At 41.0% G+C, this 19,043-nt stretch overlaps 2 protein-coding genes across 4 annotated transcripts in view; one reads left to right on the top strand and one right to left on the bottom strand.

The window, feature by feature from the left end:
- The first annotated feature begins 789 nt into the window (after positions 1 to 789).
- CFAP126 (cilia and flagella associated protein 126) lies at positions 790 to 4,576 on the top strand. The gene is made up of 5 exons (XM_072644019.1): positions 790 to 866; positions 1,509 to 1,571; positions 1,798 to 1,878; positions 2,630 to 2,806; positions 4,115 to 4,576. Exons 1-5 carry the CDS (start codon positions 840 to 842, stop codon positions 4,484 to 4,486), a joined length of 720 nt encoding a protein of 239 aa, XP_072500120.1. The 5' UTR covers positions 790 to 839; the 3' UTR covers positions 4,487 to 4,576.
- Positions 4,577 to 6,140: 1,564 nt separating this feature from the next.
- SDHC (succinate dehydrogenase complex subunit C) overlaps positions 6,141 to 19,043 on the bottom strand; it is a 42,421-nt gene continuing 29,518 nt past the window's right edge. For all 3 annotated transcript variants that reach the window (XM_072644020.1, XM_072644021.1, XM_072644022.1), the window contains 2 exons: positions 10,551 to 10,714; positions 6,141 to 7,637 (listed from right to left, as the gene is read on the bottom strand). In XM_072644020.1, coding sequence (XP_072500121.1) covers positions 7,533 to 7,637; positions 10,551 to 10,714 — 269 coding nt within the window. In that variant the 3' untranslated portion in view covers positions 6,141 to 7,532. The remainder of the gene's footprint in view (positions 7,638 to 10,550; positions 10,715 to 19,043) is intronic.

Raw genomic sequence — 19,043 nt, 5'->3', positions numbered from 1 at the left:
TTAAAAAAAAGTGCTCTGTGTGATTTCAACCTTTCTGGGCTTCAGTTTCCTCATTTGTAATAAGAATAGGTTGGACTAACTATGGGGTGGGAAGAAGTCAAAGTTCCTTCCAGTTTTCCATCCTATGTTAAGCATCTTTCTTTTACTGGCACACAGAGAAGGCTGTCATAGCCAGGGCAGCACCTTTGAGGACCTGGGCAGTGGGCTAGACAGGCACTCCCTGAATTCACCTTTTGATGCTCTTTGGGGATCCCAGGAAGGCTTCTCTGAAGTCCTAGTGACTTGATGAACCACAATGGATAAGACAGAGAAGATGGCCTCACTAGTCTCAACCTCACGTGCCTAGAAGTCATGGATCTTGATTCCTAGGCTGGCAAGAGGGTTACATTATTTAAGAAAATAGAAAAAGATTATCAGCATAAAACAGCAAGAAATAGTGGAAGGAAAAACAAGACCACAGAAAGCTTGGTGAGAGGCCCAATTAAGCCTCATCACGTGGAGATGATGGCACTAGAGAAAACACAGACAAGAGGAACAGCTGGCTTAGAAAGAGCAAGGTAGATTCACAGAATGAAAACCGTTACATGTAAACATAAAGAGTAAGTCCAAAAAGGGGTTTGTGTTCACCTTATGTTCAACTCCTTAAGGACTTAGCAACCACTTGGTGCCCTGTTTAATATGAGTCTAACTCCTGGAGGGGGGAGGTGAGCGGGGGGAATTAAAGGATTGAACAGTTGAGGTGAGAGGAAAGGCCAGTCCCCAGGGATTGGTGGTAACAGAAGGCACGCCTTCTCTGTGGTTGCCAGGTAACAGATGTAAACAATAGCAACCATAGGATCATGGCTTCTAACTACAGTGCTAATCAGGTAAACTTTCTTCTTTCATTGCTTCCCTGTCTCTTTGTAACCGTATAGGAATCTGATCCTCCTCTGAGGCTTCATTATGTCCCCAAAGATCCATCAGATGGACTCCTAAGTCTGCGGACACCTTACCTCTTCTAGCTGCTCCCTCTCAGTGGGTGTTTGGAGGCAAGTTGGGAGAGTGTCTCAGTTCTCAAGGCTGAGCATGTAGGATTACCCCATAGGCACAAGGGCTTCTCTGCAGTTTAAGGGGGAGGGGGTAGGAACTTTGCTAGGAGTTAAGTTTAGAGGCCTGGGTCCCAGCTCTATTACTGTGATCCTGGGCACACCATTTGTTTTATGCCTGAGTTTACTACTTAGGTACAAAATGGAGGAATTGGGTTACCTCACCTCTAAATTTTTAAGAGTTGATGCCTGCTATATGCCTTGATTTTTGGAGTTCCAGTGAGGGTTTTTGTCCCAGAGTGGTCTCTGTACCCTGTGTTTTCTGGGTCTGGGGGTTCTCAGGATAGGGTACTATGACCAAATCAATTAACAAACATTTACCAAGTGCCTGTCTGCCAGATATTATACAAAGCGCTAGGGATATAATTAAGAATTCAAAAATGAGACAGTTCATAACCTCAACAAACTTACATTTTTCCATAGTTTGAACATTCCTTTGCCCCAAACCTTCTTCGGAACTGGTGCGTAGCCAAAGAGGACAAAAAGGTATCTTTTCTTCCTCCTCTCTCCCTCCCCATTTCTTCCTTAGTGCTTAAATTTATGCCTATCCTCATCATGTCTTCATTCCCTTTCCCAAGGACTTTATCATTCCCTCCTCATGTCTCTTCAAGTCCTTCTTCCTCACCTTTAATTTTTGTGAACTCTTCTGGCCAATTTTCATTTTTTCACTTTCTACTTCTTTGACTATCATACTCCCTGGACTTTCCTCTAGCGCCCTGAAACTCATGATGGCTACACTCAGATCATCGCTGATAACCGTGGGCATCTGCTACCTTCAGTTCCCAGGTCCAAGGTAAGATAACTTATTCCTGCAGAGTGCCCTTCTACCCTCTTCAATTACCCTGAGGACGGAGTCTTTAAATTACATAGTAAAATGAGTGCTCCCCAACTCCTCAATTAGTTACAACAAAAGAATGTAAATATAATCAAGGCTACCCCCAGTGACCTCCGTAGAGCTTAAGGGCTAAAAAAAATGGAGAATCAATAAAGAGTATAAGCATGTGTATTTATGAAGACACTGATTTAGGGTATAGTGGGGAGTTCTTGCTAATATGTTGAATCACTTCGAATTTAAACTTAAGCTACTAGACACAAAAGAGAGGAAGGAATTAGACTGGCCAGACCCCATTAGTGTGTATGTATGCTGTGAGGGGTTATCCAACCCAGAGTGAAACTAAGGTTTCTTTTTTCTTTAAAATTTTAACTTAACTTTTTTCTATTTATTAATAAGTGTTTCTCTCCATCCCACCTCACTCTCCCCACCCTCCCAACTGGAAAACAAAACCCTTATAACAAATATGCATTGTCAAGTAAAAACAAATTCTTATGTTGGCCATGTCAAAAAAAAAAAGTCTCATCCTGCATCAAGTTCATTCATTATCTGTAAGGAGGCAGGTAGCATGTTTCATCATCAGTCTTCTGGCATTAACCTGGGGTTTTCTAGTGCTAAGAGATTAAAGAGGTAAGGTAGGGGAAGGAGCTGTCAGAGGAAAGCCCTGAGTGTAGGTAACAGCAAATGGCTAACCTTGTCCCTTTCCTTGCAGACCAATCCCTGGGGCACATTCATGGGTACCTGGCAAATGCCTCTGCAGATACCACCAGCTCGAATAAACTTGACTGCCCGTTCCGCTGCTTCCGCCAACCGACTAATGAACTGGGTGTACAAAAATCCTGATCTGCTCAATGCCTCCAACGGACTGCGTCCAGTGATCCGGGGTCATGTACTTATACCCTGATTCTTCTTGACCCATCCTTTTTTTACATCCTTGGGCCCAGCAGGGGGAGCCTTTAGATAACTCTGCTTCACCTTGTCCGAGTCCTATTCATTTACTGCCCAGTTCCGAATTCAGTGCAGCAAAGCTGACTACTACTGACTGTGCTTTAGGCATGGGGATATCCATATACAGTCTTTCAGAAGCTTAGCTTAGTTGGAGAGATGAGACATGAAAAATAATGTAATGTACAAAGTGTAATGAGATAAACGTGATAAAAAGTGCTATGAGTTCACAGTAGAGAGGAATCCTCTTAAGAAAAGAGCTTCAGAGGCAGTGAACTAGGCATTAAGGAACAGATATTTGAGCAGATATGGGAGGAGAGCTCCAGGCCAAGGATTATGTTTCAGGGGACTTAAGTTGTCCCATTTGACTTGTGTTGGGTATATGAAAGAGGATAATGTGAAAGAAAAAAAAAAAGACTAGAAAGGTAGATTTGGTTTGGAGGTCAATGAATGCCAAAATAAGCGATCTGGTTTTATTCTGTAGGGAGAGAATCACTGAAGATTTTTGAGAAAAGGCAGTATTATTGAAGCTGTGCATTAGAAATATGAATCTGGCAGCCATGTGAAGGATTAAGGAAAAAAACAAAAAGTAGGAAAGGAGGCTATTGCAGGAGACTCTGAGGTCCCAAAATAGTGATTGTGAAAATGAGACATTGGGGAAGCAGAAAATCTAACCTTATAAGACCTGAGTCCAAGCCCTGATTCTGCCACTTACTAGCTCTGTAACCTTTAAATGAGGTCCCAAAATAGAGTGATCATGGAAATGAAGAATGTGAGGGAGTAGAAAATCAAACCTTTGAAGACCCGAGTTCAAGTCCTAATTCTGCCACTTACTAGCTTGCTAATCTTGGGCAAGTCACCTGGTTTCTCTGAACCTCAGTTTCCCCACCTGTAAAATGAAAGGGTGGTACTAGAAGATATCTAAGACCCAATTCAAATCTTAATATTGATTCTTAGCCAAGGTGAATAGATGGTCCTACTGTTCATTCAAATACAGAAGACAGTAATATACTTGGGAATTTAGATGATTTGGACATTGGATAGCTCAAGTTTGAGATACCAATAACTTTTAGGTGGAAATGTCACACAGATAGTTGTCAATATGAGTTTGAAGCTTTGAGGGGCAGAGAGGAGGCTAAAATAGTGGTAGAAGCCATACTAGGGGCTTGTCTAATCTCAAAGGAGGGTGGGTTACAATGGACCATAACTGACTACAGGATGTCTGATCCACCAAACTATTGTCATCCCACAGCCCCAAGATCCAGGACCACGTGGAAAGGACAGGAGCCCAAAGCCTCCAGAGAAGACTGCTACTCCAAAGGCTGTACAAGAGATTCCGCATCCCTCTTCAGCCATAAATGCCCCACCTTCAAGAGGCTTCCCCAATGCCTCCCCAGCCCCACCTCCACCCCCCAATAGAATCCGACCCTGCTCATGCTCCTGCTCTTGCTCCAGAGCTTCAAAAACTGTACCCAACAGTCCCATGACACCAGAGGCCTGCCATGGTGGTAACAAGCCTGAGGGTCAGGAAATCCAAGAGAGGAATGTAGAAAAGAGTAATGAGGAACCTCCACAGGAGACAGAGGTACCAGCCCCATTAAGTCCCAAGGACATAATGGAGTGAACCTAACTCTACTTCAGGATTGTCAAACCAATTTATGTGGGGTGTGGATAAAGGAAAATTTTAAAAATAAAATGTTCACTTTTCTTCTGATCTGGGTCTTCCCATTCTTCTATATTTGCCATTGCTAATACAGGTGCGAAGAAGGAAGGAACTTCAGGAGCACAGGGTTCTACCTTTAACTGGGCCAGGCTTGGGAAGCACAAGATTCCAGAGGGAAAGACAAGTCCAGTTGCTCAAGAATTAAAAAACAAAACAAAAAACCCCCACAAATAACAAAGATCTGGATCACATCATTTAACCATACTGACCTCAGACAAGGTTCTGAGGACTGAGAGGGAAAACTTTAGAGCCTGAAGTGTGCCTTCAGGTCAACAGGCAATTTAATACCATAAAAGTACTCATAATGTACCTTTGTAACTAAATCATGGGGGAAGATAGTAAGAACATTTACTTTGTCCTTGCAGAACTTAAAATTTAAGGGTCTACATAGGACACATATAGGAAAATGAGAGTAATACTTGGCAGAATAAAATAATGCAAATACTAAATGCTCAGAAAAATGGAAAAAGGGGAGATATCAAATAACAAAGTAACAATTATTCAACTCACACCAAGTTAAATAATGCAATGAATCTGTAAATCTCAACGTGGGCATTCCCTCTAACAATAAATTACAATCCCTCCATGTGCTCTCATAAATTCACCACTGGAGATTCATCCAATGTGAGAAGGGTCTTTTTCTTGACACCTTGATACTACCAGTAGTGCATATGGGCTACCATATAAGATGAGTCCTTATATTCACCATGTGGTCAGCCTATCTACCTAATTTCTTTGGAGACATCTCAATCAAATGGAAAATTAAAATCCACAAGAGCCAAGGGCACTAGTGGATAACTCAAGCTAGAGGAAAAGTTAAAGTGCCTTCCCCATTCTGCTATGATAGTTTGGCTAGTAAGTAAGATACAGTATCTCATTAGGTCCTAGCTAGAATGGTTCAGGACAGATTTTTAGGAGTCGACATCATAAAAAGTTGAAACATAAAAATGCTGAGGGAACACAATCCCACTGATATTACCTCAGACATATCACTTAATTACGATCCTTGAAGTCCTATCAAAGCAATATGCACAATGTGCCATACATTACACTAAATGATATATCTCACCCCATATCCTATTTGGCTTGTAGCTCCAATCTCCCTTGGTAAGGCATCAAAAATGGGATATTTCTAAAGCTCACCCATGACCAGTTAGTAGTCATCAGAAAAAGTCTTCTTAAAATATAAGCAGAGATCAAAGAAAAGGAGAAAGGATCTGTTTATTCAAAAATATTTAGAGCTACTTTTTCTGCAGTGGCAAAGAATTGGAAATTGAGGGGATGCCCATCAGCTAGGGAATAGATAAACAAGTTGTGGTATATGATTGTGATGCAATACTATAAGAAATGATGAGTAGAATGGTTCAGAAAAACCAAGAAGACTTCTATGAACTACAAAGTGAAATGAGCAGAACTTTTCTACATGGTGACAGCAATATTGGAAGGATGATCAACTGTGAAAAACTTAGCTACTCTGATCAAGACAATTCTAAAGGATCCATGATTAAAAATACTATCCATCACCAGAAAGAGAACTGATAACTTTGAATACAGATTGAACCATACTTTTTTTAACTTTTATTTTTTGTTTTCTTTTACAACATGACATATGGAAATATATTTTGCTTGATTTCATGTGTATTTGCTATCAAATTGCCTTCTCAAGGAGAGGGGAAGGAGAGAATTTGGAACTCAAAATTTTTAAAAAAACTTTTTTACATATATTTGGGAAACATTTAATGAAATAAAAATATATTCAAAATTCATGGTACTAGGGCTACAGGAGCCTGACTTTCCAGCTACACAAGGTGAAAATTTCCCCATTATAATTCCCTAGGTCTTCAATTCCTCCTCTCTTCTCCCAAAAGTTTACGTTCTGTGCTCTGAGATCTCCACTTCCCTCAGGCACCTGTCCACTTCTCTCTTTTCTTAATAATAACATGAGGGATAACATAATCTTCAACAGAGTTTGGAAGCCTGTAGCAAACAGGGTTTCTTTTCTGTCCCCCTTCAATACTTGGATTCAGCAAGAGATTTAACATCATGCTGTACCTTTTTTCATTTAATGTGAAACTCTTCACAGAACAAATGCTTTCCTGGCTGGAGGGTGGAGATTGTTGGCACTTGCCCAGCCCTTATTCCTTATTATCTAGATATCAAGGAGAAAAATAGATGGGGTGGGTAAATTTAATTACAGAAAAAGATGTCAAATGAATTTTTATTGGAAAATATGAAATTAAGAGGTTTATTTTTCTCAAAGTGCTAGGAAAGAGAGAACTCCCAATGTGTTGACTGAGAATCTTCTGAATCCTTTCCTGGGCCAGAAGAGCCGTTTGCCCTCTCCCCACAGAACATCTGCAGCCTCCAGGGAGCCAACCTACCCTCCCCTTCCTTCTCTCCCTGCACCCACCCAGATAGGCTGGTTCCCTTTTCTCTTAAAGTGTGGGTGGTTTAGGACTCTGGGCCATTTCCAATGGGCAGCCTTGTCCTTTAAGCCAGCAGCCCACAGCCACTGGCACTCAAAGCCTTTCTCCCCAGCCCTAAGGCAGAGGCCACAGAGCTGGCATTGTTATTACAGTCTCAGGATTGGGCAGCCAACAGTTGACCCTTAACACAAGTCAAAGCCCAATTTGGAGAGAGGCTGAGGAGGCCTGAGGAAAGAGGACAAACCCACGGCAAGAAAGGTAGTTGGAGGGGGTGGGAGGGCAGGGGGAGAACAGGAAGAGTCTAGGAGCCTTATCATGCAGCTTTCTTTAGGTAGGAGAACACTGGAACTTCTCCCACAGCTTCAATGCTCATGACCCAGACTCTAAGGAGTTCTTCAAACGTACTGAGATCTAAGCAAAACAGAAGAGCTCTGACCTGGCCTGAGGGAAAGGGTGGCTGAAGGAAAGGGAGAAGGCAAACCCCATCCTTCATCAGAGGAGATGGAAGATACTTTATTCCCTCACATAGCTGCTAGTCCCACAGAGGACAACACAGTGAGAACCAAGACAGCTACTCCAGACTGGTAGAGCTGAGGAATCTTCAGGCCCTTCCCTAGGTCCCACATCTATAAAGAAAAAGACAAAAAAAGAAACTAAGCAATCAGAAGGATTAGTACATCATAATTTTAAAAACAACAGAAGGGTTAGTAAAATCAAAATTTTGAAAATTGGCCATATCAAAACATCAGTTAGAAGCAACGACTTCTGAATAAAATTCTGCTGAGTTAGGCAAAAAGAGGCCAAGTGGAAACCTTAGGCAGATAGAGTCCTGACCATACCATTACTGTTGTTCATCTTCGTTTTCAGAGGATTGATGACATCACTAGATGACGTCTTGACTCCAGAGTGAACTGGATTCAAGTGAGGCAGAGATACACAAAGTTATCAACCTCACTTTCTTTCCCAGAGTCATCTAGGTCCAGCAAGAAGACAAAAGTCAGGACAAATGGCCCAGGATATAGTAAATAACCTTGGCACCTTCGAAGTTTGACCAAGCTCTAAGCACTCCACAGGGCCTGCTTCAGCTGCCTTCATGGTCATTAGAATAAATTATTTTCATCTGCCCATTTTGCTGGGGGAGGCCTTCACATGCTTGAGGTAGACATTCCCCTAATTCACTGATGCGTTTGAGGCCTGTCAGTTAACCTCAACCTGGTTTTGCCTATCTGCTGAGGTGGTTTTACCCAGCTGTGGCCACTGCAAATGCTATAGCTTCTTGGAGCCACAGGTGAGAGCTGGGTGAATCAGGTGGACATTCCAAAGTCAGGCCTGAAAAGGTCTCGGTAAGTCCTAATACCAGAGGTCCTAGTCCTTCCTTAACACCCCCTACATTCCAATATGATATGTGTGTGTGTGTGTGTGTGTGTGTGTGTGTGTGTGTGTGTGTGTGTTCATTCTTCGTTGCCGAAGAAGACCATACCACCAGAGAAATGATGACATGACTTGCACTTAACTTTGTTTTGAGTGGGGAAGGGGTGTGCAGGTCACCAGCCTCACTTCTCCTCCAGTCACCTGAATCCAGTGACCAGATATTCATCAGGATGACTACAGATGAGCCAGGATGAGGCAATTGGGGTTAAATGACTTGCCCAAGGTCACACAGCTAGTGAGTGTCAAGTGACTGAGGTGAGATTTGAACTCAGGTTCTCCTGACTCCTGCTCTATCCACTGCACCACCTAGCTGCCCAATATGACATATCATAAACCCAGACAGCAGAGTTCATTTCTCATCCCCTAGAATGCTCAGAAACCTACCCATCCTCTAGCAAGCCACCTTAAAAACCTACAGGGGCCAACCTTAAGGATCTTAGTTCTAAGCTGAACAACTTAATGCCTGACTACAACAGAACCACTCATTTGCATGAAAACAAATACAGGGTGTTGATAAGAAGCTTCAGAGTATATACCATTAGGGCATGCCTGCACAATATACAGCCCTCAGGTCAAAGTATTTTTGGCAGCCTGCAGGAAATCTTTACAGGATGTAAAAGAAAGTAAAGATTCAACAAGTGCTTTGTCTATGACCTAGTCACTATTCTGCCCGTCATGTAACTGGGCAGGCGGCTTGCCATGGCACTCTCTCCTGTTTGTCACGTGACTTGAGGTAATCAACCATCTTAATCTGCCTCTGGTTATCTTTACTTGGAAAGTGAGCTGCTTAAAACCCATCTGTGGTCCAAAGAAGTTTAGCCTATTTTAATTTTGACCCCTACCTACTACCAAGTTTGTGCAGGTCTGCCATAGGGTGCTCACTGGGGCACTGGCCTCACTAGGTACTGAGGGATCATTCATAGAGATGAGGAGAGAGCTCAGATAAAGGAACGAAGAAGAGGGCAGGAGGACTGCATTCATGTGGATGTATTAGCAGAGCACAATGCCTGTGAGGCTATGAAGCAGCAAAGGAAAATCCTGTCCCGACCGCAGAGCTTAGGACCTGACAAAAGCAAGAATAAGGATAGTTTTTTAAAGACTTAAGCAAAGCCCTTAGGCTCCTGACCTCTGTCTACAGAGGTTTTCACAAGCCAGAAACAAGGACAAAAAGTGAGCTTTGGGCTTTCTTCAGCTCTCACATATTATGACCAAAGGAGGAAATCTGCAAGCCCTGGCCTCTAGGCTATGTGCAGAAAAGGCTGATCAGCTGAGTTTTGCTAGAAAGCTGGCCCAGTGGGAAAACATGTCATTAACAGAAATGGTCTCCCTAAGGAAAGTGGAAACCATTTCAAATCAAGCTGAGCAAAACCTCCAGGAGTGGCTGATGGCCAAAGCCTGACAAGAAGTCTCTTTAGTCTCTCATTTCTCAAATTCTATAAAACTCTCCTCTGGGCTGACTGAAATTTTACCACATAATACTTGTCTTTAGATGTAGCGGTAGTTTCCTGAGGACAAACCAAGACAAACTCAGTCTTATAGAAAGTAACTAATCAGTAATATACAGTGAAAAACAATGGGGGTTACATTTGTCTTAAGTCAAAAGGAAGAAAGAACTAAAGATTTCAACAAAGAGTAAAAATTAATAGGGGAATTACTTGAGAAGACAGCAAAAGTGACCTACTCAGAAGCAACAGTAATAGAAGCTGGGCTTCAATCTCTCCATAAGCAAGACTAAAGACATTACTTCTCAACTGTCCTTGGGTAAGTGGTAACCATTTAATCAAAGGGTTAAAAGCAGGTCCACTCTTAAAATCTAAAGTGTCTAAGTGTAGCCCAGAACAACTCTGACACTAGCACTTAAGGCCAGGCTTTCCCTGTTAAAGAAAGGTAGTGTGACATAGCAGAAACAACACTGGATTTGGAATCAAAAGACCTGGTCCAAATCTCAGGCTCTTCTACTTATTAGCTATGTGACCTCAAACTGATCACTTAAGCTCTCTGTGCTGCCATTGACTCATCTGAGGAAGAGGGACAAGATTTAGGCCACTCCTCAATTGGCTGCATTTTGCTTCCCCATCTCTTCAGGCTCTCGGACTACCCAAACTTACCAAGTGTCTGATTCCATTCCAGGTATGGTACATAAGCGGGAAGACAAGAGCAAACTTGGCCGTGTGGATCAGAGCTGGTCCAAGGGACAGGGACTTTACAAGATCCAAGTGAGACTCAAAATTCCCAGGGAGCAACAAGGCTGCCAATCCAAAAAGAGATACTCCTGGGGAGAAAGTCAAGCAATCCATCATTTCTTGCCAGTTACATCCAATACAACTTCAATGTGATTCTTCAAACATTTATTATGAAACATAACTGCTTCACCTCTTAACTCTCAAAATCTGGATCTTCCTTCAAGGCTCAGCTCAGATGCCACCTTTTCTGGAAGTCCTTTTATCTCTCTCTCTCTCCCCCCACTCAAGCTGTTAGTACTCTCTCCTACCTTAAATTATCATTACTTATCTATAGCTATATCATATCTGCACAGAAGAATTTAAATTGCTCAAAGGGGTGGCCTATTTATTCTTACTTTGTATTTCTAGTACATAGCACAGACTTTACTGAAAGGTCTGTATCTTGAGAGGGTCTACATTTACTTTATAACTCACACAAGAAAAGAGCTTAGGCTTATCACCCTGAATAAAGGTAAAAAGTACAGCATCCAACTGTTCTTTATACCAACTAAAGATAAGAGAAAATGACCAGAATCAAGGCAGGAAAGGAATGAGGTAGGCATGGGACTTTCTCACAAGAGAGTTGTGACATAGTTGAATGGGTACTGAATCTTTTCTCTGAAGAATTTTAAGACTACCCAGCTGTTCAAGTTCAGCCTTCCTGGAAAGAAAATGGAATAGGATGACCTCTAAATGTAGTGTCTAGCCCTTTTCTCTATCATAACTGATGTATTTCAAGGCAGTCTGGGGAAGTGGGAGTAGAAATTGAGCAGAAAGATCTAGGGAAAAGGATTTAATAAACAGGGGGAAAAAAAGGATAAAGAAAGAACGTATGATTTCAATGGCATAGGGCACTCCTGGATGAGGAAACTCCTTTTCCTAATGCAGGCTGGCAGCTCCTGTGCAATTTCTAACCTTAGAGGGTTTTCTATAACACTGAGAAGTTAGGTGACTCTTCAGGGTCACATAAACAGTATATTTCAGGGATGGGACTTGAATTCAGGTCTCCCTGGTTCCAAGGCTAGCACTCTAGCCACTATATCCACAATGCCTCCTAGAAATTTTCAAGAAAAATAAATCAGTTATGTCTTGGAAAAAAAAATGTCTTTATAACTACAATTAGAAAGGGGAAATTGACCTCCTCTTCAAAGAAATTTTCTAACTGCCTAAGGACAATTTCTTTTTCTGGATTCTGCATAACAAACAGTGTCATATACCTGTTATGTACAATTTTATCCTATCAAAAACTTCACATACCCTCACTTCAGGACACTAGACTAGAAAGTTGTCATTCCTTCTGCTTTCCTCTAACACTTCACAAACTCCCATTAGCCACCATCTTAAACAATGTAGAGACAATTTAAGACACTCCCATTTGGCACAATCTGGGGACAAGTGAGAAAAAGATTTCATTTTCCACTCTATAAAAGGGGAAAGATTTTCTATTCCAATTTCACCACCTTCATCCAATACACATAACTCATACTCTTCCCTTGTAGAGATCTCAGACACAAGCCCAGCACCACTGAACAAGGGAGTTATTTTCATGTTAATGAAAGCACCAAGATAGCTAAATCCCTAAGTACCAAGTAAAAGGATTTATAGCCCTGACAGTCACCACTAATTCAACAGTTACTTTGCACAAATTATGTGTAAGGCACAATGCTAGAAGCTGGGGAAAATATAAAGATAAATAAAAGATGCTCTGGGTACCTCCAACCATTCATTACACAATCCAAGAGAAAATTGAAGTATTAAATAAACTAAATAGTTTTACAATTGCTAGTTGTGTGTGTGTGTGTGAGTGTATGTGTGTGTGAGTGTGTGTGTGTGTGTGTGTGTGTGTGTGTTGCTGTAGCAGTACTGGTAACATTCAAATATTCAATTTAGTTAAAACAGGGAATTTGATCCAAGAATCTCACCCAGGCATCCCCTTCTACCATCAATTTTCTAGACTTCTCACCAAGATTTCATTCAGTTGCTTGACCAGCTTTGCCCTAATGAAGTTCACTTATAAGCATGGCAAAAAATTATGTCAACAAAGAGATAAAGCACATTTGAAAGACCAACTGAGTCTTACAAGGGCCTTCAGAAAATCTGTAAGAATTCAGCCACACACAGCTCAATGAACCCATTCAGATTTCATGGTCTATGAGGCATTTACCCTTAAACTAATCAAATCCGATTGTGCCTCTGCACCGAGGCAAGCTGGAGTCTGAGTTGGCTGCACAAGTCTGTGCCAGAGACCACCAGGCTGGATACAAGAGCAATTCTCTTACAAGAATTTCATATGAGCAATACTTAATCTCAACATCAAATGAGCTTTCAATGACACATGGAAAGGTCTATGGCTTTCCTATAAGAAATGAACAGTAGATATCCTTTAACCAGTCCTTGTAGCTTTGATGTTGTTTTTTAAAGCCATAAGCAGCATTAATATTTGAAATACATACATATACACATAAAATATGTAAAGGCATAATTATATCTTTTTGAGTTTCTTTTACATGTCCATTATTCAAGGACAAGTCAACTCTTTCTTCCGACATAAGAAACTTAAACAAGAGTTAATGAATCTAAATAACTGCCCATGCTCTGACGCAGAAACTCTTATCCTCTGCCAGTTCTACATGTATAAGTTCTAAGATGAGAAAAGACAACTACAGAAGATATTCCACACTCTAATTGCATCCCCCATCCCATCTCACACTCACCTCACATTGTTTATGCCTCACCCCCATTTCTCCAATCTACAAGTCAATATTTTTCTCATGGAGGCTGCCAAAAACAGAGCAGATTATTGAATAATAAGATTTCTTACTCGAGAATTCAGATAAAAGGCAAATATTAAGTTCCTATCAGAGTCAAGGCCATTTTAGTTCTGGCTCCATCTCTACTAGAACCTTCTCTGTGTTTTAGCTTCCCTGTCTGTGAGGACTGGAAAAACAATCTCTCCCAAGGAGCTCTTCAACTTTCTGAAGCTAGCTATTTCTAAATAAATGAAATAAAAGAAAATAAATGTGTGTGTATATATATATATATATATATATATTTTATATATATGTATAAATATATTTTTAATTTATAAATTTATATTTATATATAAATTTTTATAAATATATATTTATAAACAATTTATTATTTATAAGGGCAAAATAAAATAAAAATAAATAAAAGCTAACTATAATTATTTTAAAGGAGTGCCTTAGCAGCCATTTTAAAAGAGCTTTCTAGGTATTCTGTCCTCAGATACAAAACCATTTTGATCTGGGCTCTCAAAGAGGTGAAATGAATAGATAAAAACCATTCCCACCTTATCAATGGAGGAAGAGACATCCAAAGGTAAAAATGGAATCTGAACCACAAGTGTCTCTACTGACCTTCGCAATGTGGTTGCCCAAATGAAAAATCTGAGACCTAAACTGTCCCCACCTATCCAGGGGATATATTTCCTAGACATGACAGTAGGTCTAGTTGTTACCTACATCCTGGGTAGCAACCTAAAGTCAACACTTGTGTTGTTCCAATAACAGATACTCTTAAGGAGCTCAGAGCCTAAGAAGCAATTTGGCTACCTCACCTTAGTATCACTTGGAGTAACAACACTACCAATCCCTATAAGTCAAGATGTCTAAGGCCTAGACAATTCCTTCAGACCAGATCTGCCTCACTAGACACTGGTGAATTTTGCCAATGAACCTACTTAGCTTAGAGGGAAGAAACAGTTTTCATCTCAAAGTTTTTCAGTTTTTATATCGTAGTACCTTTCTAATCAAACTTTTAAAAGATGACTAAGATTCCAGAGTGTCAAAATCAAGATGTTACAAGGATGAAATCTTTAGTCTTTAATGAAAAACACCTTATATGATAGGGTGACTGTATTATTTCGAAGTCAAGAGAAAAGCTATATGAGGAAATGTGGGGTTTACTAGACAGATATGACCCCAAGGTCTTGCCCACATCCTCCTTAGATATAATTAACAAAAAAATAAATGGCTGTGTCCCATTTGGCCCTATCCACAATGTTCTTTAAAAGGGGGACTGGGCTCTAAATCACTATTGATTAGAGAAATGCAAATCAAAACAAACTCAAAGGTACCATATCACACCTGTCAGACAGACTAATGTGACAAAACAGGAAAATTACAAATGCTGGAGAAGATGTGGGAAAATTGGAACACTAACACATTATTGGTGGAGCTGTGAGCTGATTCAACCCTTTTGGAGAGCAATTTGAAACTATGCCCAAAGGGCTATAAAAATGTGCATATGCTTTGACCCAGAGATATCACTTCTAGGGCTGTACCCCAAAGAGTTCATACAAATGGAAAAAAAACCCACATGTACAAAAATATTTATAGCAGCTCTTTTTGTGGTGCAAAGAATTGGAAATTAAGGGGATGTTCTCAGCAGTGCAAGTTTCTGAGACAAGTGAGAGACTCATAATGAAAAATGCTACCTGGAGAAAGAACTATGGAGTCTGAATGCAGATTGAAGCATACTATTTGCTCTCTTTTTGGTTTTGTTTCTTCTTTCTTGCAGTTCATTCCATTGGTTATAATTTTTTTTGCAACATAACTAATGTGAAAAATGTGAATGTATATGTAGAGTCTATATTGGATTGCATGCTGTCTTGAGGAGGGGGGAAGTAGAGGGAAGAGGAGAAAATTTTGAACTTAAAAGCTTGTGGAACTGAATATTTTAAACTGAAAATAAATCCATTTTTAAAAAGTGAAAAAAAGAGGGAACTGGGAGAAAAGAGATTACTTGTTATTTCAAACAAAGGTGACAAAGCCAGAGCCTGACCTCTTAAAAAGAAAAATATGTAAGAAAAATGAGATTTAAGTTTTCTTTAATACTCTTCTGATTATCCCAGCAGACAAACTCTAAAAGGATGGGAATACATAGTTCTCAGAAGAAAAAATACAAATCATCAATATGAAGAAATGACTAATGAATAAATCACTAATAAGAAAATCACACATTAAAACAACTCTTAAGTTTTTACCTCATACCCACTGGATTGGCACAGATGGTTGGTTGTTGTCCTTAGTTCTCGAAGAGGAAGAAAATGACATCACCAAGACAAAGTGAAGTTTCAGTGTGCCCAACTGTGGCTGATCAGACCAATGTGAGCTCGGAATGCTCTACCATAGACTAGGCACAGACAGTCTGTGTGAATACTTGGGGTGGTTACTCCCAATTTGCACTTCCTATGTTTCCTTTGTGCTGTCTCAATTCTGCTTTGCTCATAGAGCACAGCACCCTTTCTGATGTGGGCATGCCACGCTGAGTGGTCCTGTGCCAGTGTCTCCTATGTTGCACAGTCAAATCCAAAGTTTTTGAGAGAGACCTTGAGAATGTCCTTGTATCATTTCTTCTGATCACCATATGATTGCCTGCCCCATGTGAGTTCTCCATAAAATAGTCTTTTTGGCAAGCGTACATTTTGCATTCGAACAACGTGGCCAGCCCATCGGAGTTGCGTTCTCTGAAGGACAGTTTGAATGCTTGGCAGTTCAGCTCACACAAGGACCTCAGTGTCTGGTACCTCATCCTGCCAGGTGATCCTCAGAATCTTCCTAAGACAGTTCAAATGGAAATGATTCAGTTTCCTGGCATGGCACTGATAGACTGTCCCTGTTTCATAGGCATATAACAATAAGGTCAGCACAATGGCTCTGTAGACCTTCAGTTTGGTAGTCAGTCTAACATCTCTTCTCTCCCAGACTTTTCTTCAGAGCCTCCCAAACACTGAGCTAGCTCTGGCAATGCAGTGTATCAACTTCATTGTCAATGTGTACAACCCTGGGAAGTACACTACCAAGGTAAGTGAACTAATCCACAGCATTCAAAACTTCTCCATTTGTTGTAACTAATGGTCCATGTATGGATGGTGTGGTGGTGGCTGGTGTTTCCTTGGGGTTAATCATTAGGCCAAAATTAGCAAAGGCAGCAGAGAAATTGATCCATACTTTGTTGCATGACAGCTTCAGAGGCTGCATTGAGTGCACTATCATCTGCAAACAGAAAATCATGCACCAACACTCCCTCTACTTTGGTTTTGGCTTGTAGCCTTTTCATATTGAAGAACTTACCATCAGTATGGTAACTGACCTTGATGCCATGTTCATCCTCACTGAAAGTATCTGACAACCTGGCTGAAAACATCATGCTAAAAAGCATGGGAGCAAGCACACAGCCCTGCTTCACTCCATTGGTGACTGGGAAGGCATGAGACCACTGTCTACTATCCAGAACCCGGGTAAACATGCCATCATGAAATTGATGTACAATACTGATGAACTTCTCTGGGCAACCAATGACATAATTTTCCATAAGCCCTCACGACTAATAGTGTCAAAGGCCTTGGTCAGTCCTACAAACATGTACAGATCTCTGTTCTGCTCCTGGCATTTCTCCTGGAGTTGTTGGGCAGCAAACACCATATTGACTGTTCCTCAGCCCTTTCTGAAGCCACACTGGCTCTCAGGTATATTACCATCTTCGAGGTGAAGATCAGTCTATCAAAAAGGACTCTAGCAAGAATTTTGCCAGTAATGACTAAGAGAGAGACCACCCTGTGATTGTTGCAGGACAATCGATTCCCTTTACCTTTATAGAGATGGACAATGGAGGCATCCTTGAACTCTTGGGAGATAACTTCCTCTTGCCATATAACCTGGAATATTTCAGTCAGCTTTTGCATGAGCAATGGTCCCCCTACCTTGTAAATCTCAGCTGGAATAGAATCAGCACCAGGTGCTTTGCCACATGAAAGGAGCCTAATGGCCTCAAAAACCTCTTCTTCAGTTGGAAGTTCAGCTAAGGAGGGATTGACTTCAACCTGAGGTAAACGGTCAGTGGCCTCAGCATTGACTGATGATGGTCTGTTGAGAACACTATGTAAGTGTTCAGCACATCTCTCTAGGATCATGTCCTTATCACTAATCAATGTGGCTCCATCAGCACTGAGTATTTGTGATGCACCATAGGTTTCTGGTACATAAATAACTTTGAGGGAATCATAAAAGCGCTTTGGATTGTTACTATCAGCATAAAACTGAATTTCACCTGCCTTCTTACTGAGCCAGGAATCCTGTATCTCTCTAAGCTTTGCTTGTACTTTCCTTTGATGGAATTGAATGCTGCCTTCTTACAGGTGGATGAACTATCCTGCTGGTAAATCCTGTGGAGTTCTCGTTTTTTGTTTAGCAGCTTCTCAATTTCCCCATCATTTTCATCAAACCAGTCTTGGTGTTTGTGAGTGTTCTGACCCTGATGAGCAATGCAGTGCTGTACACTAAATCTCTGAAAGCTGCCCACTCCTTTTCTGCTCCACTGTTGCTAACTGTGCGTTGGCTCAACTTTCGCTCCAAGTTAGCAACAAACTGCTCACGCTCAGAGAAGCGCTCTACTTTGTTGACATTAAGTCTTCTGCTACTCATTTTGCCTTGGGGAGGGTGGCACTTTTGATGAATGAGAATATTTAGCTTGGAAAGGATAAGTCTATGATCAGTCCAGAACTCTGCACCACACACTGCCTTTGTCATTCTCAAATCTTGTCTGTCTCTTCTCCTTACAATCACATAGTCTATTAAGATGCCAATGTTTGCTGTGAGGGTGCATCCATGAAGTTTTATTGAGTTTAGGTAAACAGAAAACAGTACTGGTGATGAAAAGGTCAGGCAACGCAAAAATCTTCAGCAATAAATGACCATTGCTGTTGCTGTTTCCAACTCCATTCCTCCCTAGGACTCCCAGCCAAGTCTGGTAGTCTGAGCCTACTCTAGCATTAAAGTCACCTAGAATTATAAGTTTGTCCTCTTTTGGCACATTGATGATAAGGGTCTCTAGGGCTTCATAAAATTTTTCTTTGACCTCATCAGGATTTGTCATGGGGGGGAGCATAGGCAATGATGATGGTAGCATGGCATTTTCCTGCAAATGGCAATCACATTGTCATGAGCCTGTCATTCATTCCTTTTTGGCAGGCATACCAGCTTTCTGACTAGATTAGTCTTGATTGCAAAACCTATGTCAGCTTCACAGTGCTCCCCTTCACTGCAACCACTCCAGAAAAAAAAAAAAAATCTCCAACTTCAGTAAGCTGGCCTTCATTTGCCAGCCTTGTTTCACTCAGTGCTGCAATTTGGAGGCAATACCTGTTGAGTTCTCTTGCAACAAGAGCAGTTCTTCTTTCAAGTCTACTGGATTTTGTGTTGTCTGTAAGTATGAGCACGTTCCATGTGCTGATGGTGAGTGGAATCATCTCTGCAGATGTTTTTGTACATTTTGTACATTTTTTTTTGTTTCAACTGCATAGTGGGATTCCCTGCCCACCGCAGAAATCAGGCCAATGTTGGGTAAGCAAACAAT

Source organism: Notamacropus eugenii, chromosome 2 (assembly GCF_028372415.1).
Source record: "Notamacropus eugenii isolate mMacEug1 chromosome 2, mMacEug1.pri_v2, whole genome shotgun sequence".
Taxonomy (NCBI): domain Eukaryota; kingdom Metazoa; phylum Chordata; class Mammalia; order Diprotodontia; family Macropodidae; genus Notamacropus; species Notamacropus eugenii.
This window is presented reverse-complemented; position numbering and strand designations above follow the sequence as displayed.

What these genes read in the sequence shown, in the direction of transcription:
- CFAP126 (XM_072644019.1), top strand. Translation starts at nt 840, where the DNA reads ATGGCTTCTAACTACAGTGCTAATCAG. An exon ending in CTTCAGTTCCCAGGTCCAAG is followed by an intron (nt 1,879 to 2,629) that starts GTAAGATAACTT and finishes CTTTCCTTGCAG; the next exon opens with ACCAATCCCTGGGGCACATT. An exon ending in GTCCAGTGATCCGGGGTCAT is followed by an intron (nt 2,807 to 4,114) that starts GTACTTATACCC and finishes GTCATCCCACAG; the next exon opens with CCCCAAGATCCAGGACCACG.